Source organism: Alligator sinensis, unplaced genomic scaffold (assembly GCF_000455745.1).
Source record: "Alligator sinensis unplaced genomic scaffold, ASM45574v1 scaffold10_1, whole genome shotgun sequence".
Taxonomy (NCBI): domain Eukaryota; kingdom Metazoa; phylum Chordata; order Crocodylia; family Alligatoridae; genus Alligator; species Alligator sinensis.
Window position 1 is genome coordinate 61,231 of NW_005842169.1, and position 7,526 is coordinate 68,756.

Sequence of the window (7,526 nt, forward strand, 5' to 3'; positions counted from 1 at the left end):
TCCTTCCCCAGCAATACGCCCCTCCATAACTCCAATGTGCACCAACAATAAAGGGCCTGTTCCCCATGCAACTATGTACAATGTGCTTTCTGAACTGTAAGGGGGGGAACAGTGGGGTGGAGATACCCATGGCATGGATCTCATGTAGAGGTGCCCAGCACCCCAGCCTTTAGCAGCACCACCGCAGGTGCAAATGCTGTGGTGAGGTTGGCAGGCTTGGGGCTCACCCAGGGGTGAGGGCAGGCACTGTCCATTACAGGGCTGGGGTCAGTAGAGCCCAGCTGCAGCCAGCTCTTCCTCAGGGCCAGGCACGTGATGGCTGGCAGCCTAGGTGAAGGACAAGGCTGCTTGGAGACCCGGCTCGGGAGCAGGGACCAGGGGCCCTGGCTGCTGCAGCCAGCACTGAACCTCATCCCAAGCTCACTGCAGGGTGTGGCGCTCGGCTGCGGGCAGCTGCCAGGGAACAGGCACAGCTGGGGCCAGGCTGCAAGTGGCTGCCGGGGGCCAGGTGGGTCTAGGGCCGGGGACTGGGTGCCAGGTGGTACAAAGCTGCCTGCCACGGCCAGGATGGCGTCCAGCACCCAGTAGTCCTCCTCCATTGCCTTCACTGCCTGAGCCACCATGGTGGCCTGCTGCTCCTTGGCCTTGAACATTCTCTCAAGGAAGGAGTTGTACCTTTCCTCAAAGATGAGGAGCCTCTCCTGGAAGGCACGGTCCTCTTGGTCCCTTTTCCACTCCTGCTTCATGCCAGGTCCCGGGCTCAACAGGACTACAAATTCGCAAGCCGCTCCTCTGCCACTGTGACCAGATGGTCCAGCAAGAGGATGCAGTCCTGTGTGCAACACTGGAGGAGGTGGTGCCTATGAAGGGCACCAGCTGATGGTGGCAGTGTCCTCACAGGCACATCCCTGCCAGTGGCTGATGCTTCTTCCCCATGTGCAGCTGCTGGACCTGCAGAGCAAGGACAACGATGCTCTTTCTGAGAGTTTGCAACATTTCAGAGATAACAAGCACTGTACCAAGAGGCTATGTGCCATCCAGCCTCAGATCAAGGGTTACGTGCACACAGATGCCCAAGGACTATGGTAAATTGGCCAGGTGGGTGCTGCCATAGGCTGCCGCTGGCTGAGCCCTCCCTGCTTCCTCCATGGGGGCATGAAGGATGCTTGCTGCCTGCAGCAGGCAGCCTACCTTCCCCATCCCCTACCCAGGCTAAGACAGAGCTGGCAGTTGCCATAGCAGCTCTGGACCAGCTCCCCACTTTCTCCTCCCTACAGGCCAGGCAATTTTCTCCCATGCTGCCAGGCCTGCAGTGCCCAATGTCAGGGGATGATGGGCTCCTGGCTGTCTGGGACAGGGAGCTGGTGACACCTCCTCTCTCTCCCCGGCAGCTCTCTGGAGACGCATCCTGAGCCAGGGCTCATGCCACACATGGCCTGCACCCCAAGCATGCCCCTGCTGAGACTCCGCCAGGCATGCCACAAAGAGCTGTGTGAGTGCACCGAAGGGTGCCCAACCCACTATGCCCTTCTGTTGCTAATTGCCATGGTGCCCTGGGCTCACCTGAGAACCTGGCTCAGGGCCCTCAGTTTTGATGGCATCCCAGGAAAGCCTGTGCTTCCCTGAAATGTGCACCACCACTTGGAGGGTATCTCTGCCTATGCTACAAGTACCTGACCTCTGTGGCTGAGGAGATCACCACTGCTATCGATTACAGGCTCCTGGCTGCCTAGCTGGGAGGCTACTGGCCACTCAAAGTTCTGAACTGCCTCCTGCCTCCCTGTACGTTGGAGTGGGAAAGTCAGGACGGCAGGAGGGAGCTCAGCCAGGCAGGGTTAGGAGGAGAAGGAGCAGGGAGGAGAGGGGAAAGGGGGACACGATCCCCCGCTGAAGGGCCCCTTGCTCCAGGCTTGGGGGCAGGCAGGTGAGCTGTCATGGGTACAAGTGGCTACAGCACCCCTTTACCACCCCCGCCCCCCTCTTCCCTATGTGGGGCTTACCAGATATGTGTGGAAGGTTGTCCTGGTGGTCTGACTCTGCCCCTGGTGGCAGCAAGATGGTCTGGCTGCCTGCAGTGTCCCAGGGAGTGGCAGCACGGCGCCTGGCCTCCTGGGCAGTGGCCCCCTACAGGGAGGAGCTGGAGCTGCTCATCACAGGGGCAATCCCCAGCTTGGCCTCCCCACTTGGGGTGCACAACCAGAGTTGGTGGGGCAGGTGTCAGCTCAGGCTGCCTGCACTGCTAGCTGAGGGTGAAGGCTGGGCCCTGCCACTGGTTCCCTGAGCGGCCCTTCCTCAGAAAGTCCTTGTCAACACTGGCCCACAGCGCTGGTTTTGGCAGCCCATTTGTGCTGGAGTCCACATGGTGGCCCTCAAAGCTAGGATGCGGTCCAGCTGCCCCATGAAGGCCGTGGTCCTGCAGGTAGCCCTGGACAGCCAGTTCTGATTCGTGACATGGACCCACTAGGCCTGCAGGGCCTTGATCCTGATGCAGCACAACCACCCAGACTGCTCACAGTTGTGCCCCCACGTGCAGACCGCCATGGCCTCATAGATGTGGGTGTTTGCCCAGGTGTCCCAGCCAAGCTACCACTGCATGTTTGCCTCACCCCAGACCACTATGAGGTTGCCGGTCTCTTTCTCTGTCCAGTTGGGGACCCAGGCTGATGGCTCTGGCATCAGGGATGCTTGCTATCCCAGGTGCTGTCTGGGGAGTCAGGCAGAAATTCTGGGTTTTGTTAGGGCTTGCCACATCCCGGCAGCCTAGGGGTATGGTGCCTAGGGGCCAGGCAGCTGAAAGCACAAGCCCCAGGGGTCAGGCCAGGGCTCTGGAAGCCATTCTGGGCCAACTACAGAGAAGTGTCCTAGCCATGTGGCTCTGCCCCAGGCAGGAGGCTGTACTCCTTCCTGGTGTGGCTGACCAGGAGTGAATTTGGTCAGCGTCTATATGTGCTCTACTGCATAGTAGCTACTGTACGGTTAATCTAGTACCTTGCATCTACAGTTACTAGCTAACCGCGCAGTAGACCAATTTACTGCACAGTAAGTGTTGCGCACATGTAGGCAGGGATACTTTATTGTACAGTAGATTAGTCTACTACACAGTAAAGTGTCTTCATGCAGACGTGCCCTGTAACTAGTATCATTAGGTCATGTCACTCACAGCCACTTCCATTTTCATTAATGAGCTGCAGCCTCTGGAGACCCAATGACTTAGATGCAGTGTTTCCAACTGTTACAACCTGGGTGCATCTACACAAGACACTGACTACACAGTAGCCTGATACTACTGTGCAGTAGCATTGTGTGGCAAAGCTGTGATGCAGTGCTACTTCACAGTAGTAGTAGGCTGCTGTGCAACAGCTTCTCAAAAAAGTTGCTAGCTGGTGATACTTTGCAGTAACTCAGGTTACTGAACATTTATTTAGTACTTGTTTATGTACAAAATGAATATTCAGTAACCACTGTGCAGTAATATCTCATGTAGACGCAGCCACTGTGAACTACTTAAGCCAAAATGAAGCACTGCATACTGCAACAGAGGGTCTCAGTGGTCCACAGGTCTACATTAATTATGAGAGTGGCTGTCATCTGCTCCATTTTATTATGTGAAAATTTTGGCCTTTGGCAAATTACCTTCTGGTGAATTACTATACAGTCCTCAGATGAAAATGGTTTGGGGACCCTTGACACAGAGTGTGCAGCAGTATGAATGCACAGATTCTGGTATATAGAAACATTTATTCTAATTCCTGTGAAACTGCAGTGATCTCTTCTCCCATTACTTCCTAGATAGCTAGACCAATGGGAATTTTAAAAAGAAGCAGAAAAACCTTCAAAAAACAAACAAACATACAAACAAAAACAATACTAGCAACTGTAGGAGTAGTGGCCATGCAAGGGCTAAAGAGGAAGATTTTCTCAAAAAGAAGTTGTGCTTTTTCTTTGGAGCCAAAGGTCCTAGCCATTCCTCTCACACTCTAGTCCTGCTTTTATGGAAATTATTGAGAATTCAATACATGAAGCAACTTACCAACACAGTTCCTTCCAGAAGGATCAGGTTCATAGCCACTGTTACAATTACAACGGTAGCTACCACGTAGGTTTTCACAAATTCCATTGGAGCAAATATCAGGGTCCAATGCACATTCATTAATATCTATATTAATACAAAACAGAATATTGTAGCTATTCCATGTATTCAGAGCTATGACAAGTCTAAGGAGTGGGTGGACACATAAAAATACCATTAACCCAAAACACAAAGTCTGTCAGTAGGTTTAAGGCCTATGTAAGAAGTTATGATTTTTGAGTGAAATACTTTGAAAATACAGGTTCATGACTGACATATATACTAATATGTTGATCCTAAAGCATTTAAGAGGCTTACAACAGATTTAATCCAAGGCTTTAGAATTACAGTAATCAACTGAAATCCAAGCATCTCAAACACATAAGACATGATAAAAAGGATTGTGTTATAATCCTATTGGAAAATTCCACTCCTCCGTCTGTATCTCATGTGAAGATGTCAGAATTTTCCAACATCTTCACGAGAGATTGGAATATCTGGGAAAATGTCATGCTATACCTTCTATATCCTACCTCCCTCTAGTACACATTCTTTCTAAAGCAGAAGGCATGCTAAGCCCTCTTAAGGTTTTTTTTTCTTTTTTTTTTTGTGGTAAAGTAGAGAGAGTAGGCTCAGCTACTTCCCAACTCTGCTAATATCCTCAGGGAGCAAGCTCCCTGGGCTAAACTCGCTGGTCAAAAACTGAATGATGGGAATGGGGTTTGGTGACTGTCACTGCAGTGAGATTAAGATACTGTGATTAAGATAAAGAGTTAAGTATGACTTTTAATGGAGATTATCTAGAAGGAGATCGGTGTGTTTGTGTGAGGAGTGAACGAGGAGAATAACATAGTAGTGGGCCATTTTATGTTCCAATGTAAGGATCAGTTTTCTTCTGCTTTAAGGAATGGTTAAGTAAATGAGCAGAATTTCTCAGTATAAGCAGTAGCAGGATTCCCTGGCAGCAGGATCCTGTTGTGTGAGATGCATAGCAAATGCTAACATTTCCTTAAGGTACCCAAAGAGGATTTTAATTTATATTTGATCCCTGGGTAACATTACAATGTTAGTCAAATACCTGGTGAAGACTGGAGAATACAATTTGCCTTACTTCCCTAGTAAGTAGTTAAGCTTCTATATATCGAGCAGAGACCATAACCTCCAAACAGAACTTCATGCAAATTCCCATTGTCTGGAACTGACAGCATTGTAGACCACCATTATTTCTCTTGTGAGAGTAACAGCCTCTCCAAAAGAACCCAGTAGATCTTGTATAGTCAATGAACTGACAGCTCAGAGTTTACAAACTTGGCTTGTACATTATCTATAGATTTTGCAAGGCACTAAAATGAGCCCATAAAAAGATAAAGAGTAGGATTAGGCACTTACAGTGCTGTACAGCAATGACCTTTTCCTTTATAGTTCAATGTTGCTTTTAAATGCTTACTATGTTATGGCTGAAAGTACTTTCCTAAGTTCTCATCCTGTTCCCACTGAAATAGATGGGAGTTTTCCATTGATTTGGATTGGAACAATTGCACTGACCACACAGGAAGAAAGACAAAATGAAAGGGATGTGGTTTAATTGGGCTGCAACTTTATTAACTCATCTGGGAATGCTCTGGCAGTAAATCATAACAGTGTGTGTCATCATTCCTTCTTCAGTTGCTTCTACTTACTTAAGGGCTGCCATCAGCCCTCCCAGCTCTCCAAACCTGGTCCAACCTCTTAAATGAAGGCAATGTAGGCCAAACAAAGGAGTTTTTACTTCACTGTACCAAATATTCAGGGTTTCTAACTTCTGTTGCTCAGCTTCTATATGGGAATCCCTTCCCTCAACTTCACTTCCAGCTTTGATTTATCAGGGGAGATAGCCTGCCCACCCCAACTTGTGGAATGAGTACTGGCACTGGACTCGTCACTGCAGGTGACACAAATTAATGCTCTCTCAAAAAGAAGGAGAAAGATCTGTTTTGGAGGGATCCGATTGTATTCATCCTTCCCACTGTAGGATGAATGAACCTTGGAAGGCCAGACAAAACCCTCTTACCTTCAAAGTTTCATGGAGAACATTCTGGATCTTCTTTAGAACCCATTTTATTTAAGTCATATACTTAAAAAAGAAAATCTAAAATCTCACCTCGCCCATCCACAGTAATGCCTACTCCACTGCTACACAGACCATGGAATTCAGCTGTTTGAAGGAAACAAAAGATGTTCCAAAATAAAGAATGTTAGGTCTCTTATTATTCTATCTCCTTTGTCCTAAAACAAACGAACTGAAATCTTCAAAAAGAATGTTCCCAGGATCTTATCTAATAAAATTAAATATCTATACATGAATAAAATAACAAGTACCATGAAATAAATAATTTGTGAATAATAATCCCTGTGTACAGTTTTGCCATGTTATCAGGTATTTTTATGAGATACTATTTTCAGAGACAACCTGTACAATTTCTAGTCCTCTTCACATTATAATTATAAAATAATTTATTAATCTACTTTGAATAACACTTTTCCGTCTGTGCAAGCCATGCGATCAGATGAAACATGCAACTTTACCTGAGTTCTTGGCAGGACACGGGTGACAAGGTTCTCCAAAGCCATAGTCTGGATTGGCACAGCAACATTCAGATTTTGTCACAGCCCCAGGGAAAGGACGGACACATACCCCCTTTTTAATTCCTCCATAGCATGTGCTACGCATATGAGTGTCTAAAAGGGTCAAACAGAGAAGCAACTGTGACTGCATGAGACACAAATCAGTACCCTCTCAAAAAGGAGTAAAGGCTATAATCTTACTTAGTGAAAGGGATATCACTGTGTCCTGGAAGAGGATGACTCCTTCTCAGAAGCTATTGAGAGCCAAGGGCATGTACAGCAAACCTTGGGTCTAAAAACTTGTCTGTATTATATTTTCAACTGTCCATTCCCCTTTATAGTATACATTCATTCTATCCAAACCTGTTACTTTGGAGCTAACTGCATGCTTATTTATGTTTAATAATACAGTAATTTACTCTGTGAATAGTCCCACAAGAGTCAGTGACAGTGCTCATGGAGGAAACATATATATATTCAATGTACAGGTTATGGGTGGCAGAATGTGGTCATCTGACTGTAAGTTCTTTAATTTTATTTTCCTGGGAAGTGCCTAACCCACCTGTGAGCATGATTAAAAATGGACAGTCCTATGTAATGCATTAGGTTTCAGATTAAGAATATTTTCCTGGGGCCCAGATTGTCTGAATATTATCCAGATCATTCACCAAAATAAGCTGAATAGAAGTCTTATTCAGATGGTTATGTATAAAGGAAATTTTTGTTGTGCCATATTTGAAATTACCTACATTATTGCATCTCTGGAATAATTACAACATCTTTTCTGTAAAACTGAATTTCCCAAATGAATCATGATTCTGCCTCATAATTTCGTGTCATCTCAAGGGAATTT

General features: G+C 47.0%; 1 protein-coding gene across 1 annotated transcript in view; it reads right to left on the reverse strand.

Annotated features, from left to right (window-relative positions):
- The window catches only part of LOC102384441 (fibrillin-2-like), a 231,092-nt gene that overhangs the window by 56,273 nt on the left and 167,293 nt on the right, over window positions 1–7,526 (reverse strand). Inside the window, exons 15-17 of the mRNA XM_025206706.1 lie at window positions 6,635–6,787; window positions 6,210–6,263; window positions 4,031–4,156 (exon numbers count right to left, since the gene is read on the reverse strand). Coding sequence (XP_025062491.1) covers window positions 4,031–4,156; window positions 6,210–6,263; window positions 6,635–6,787 — 333 coding nt within the window. The remainder of the gene's footprint in view (window positions 1–4,030; window positions 4,157–6,209; window positions 6,264–6,634; window positions 6,788–7,526) is intronic.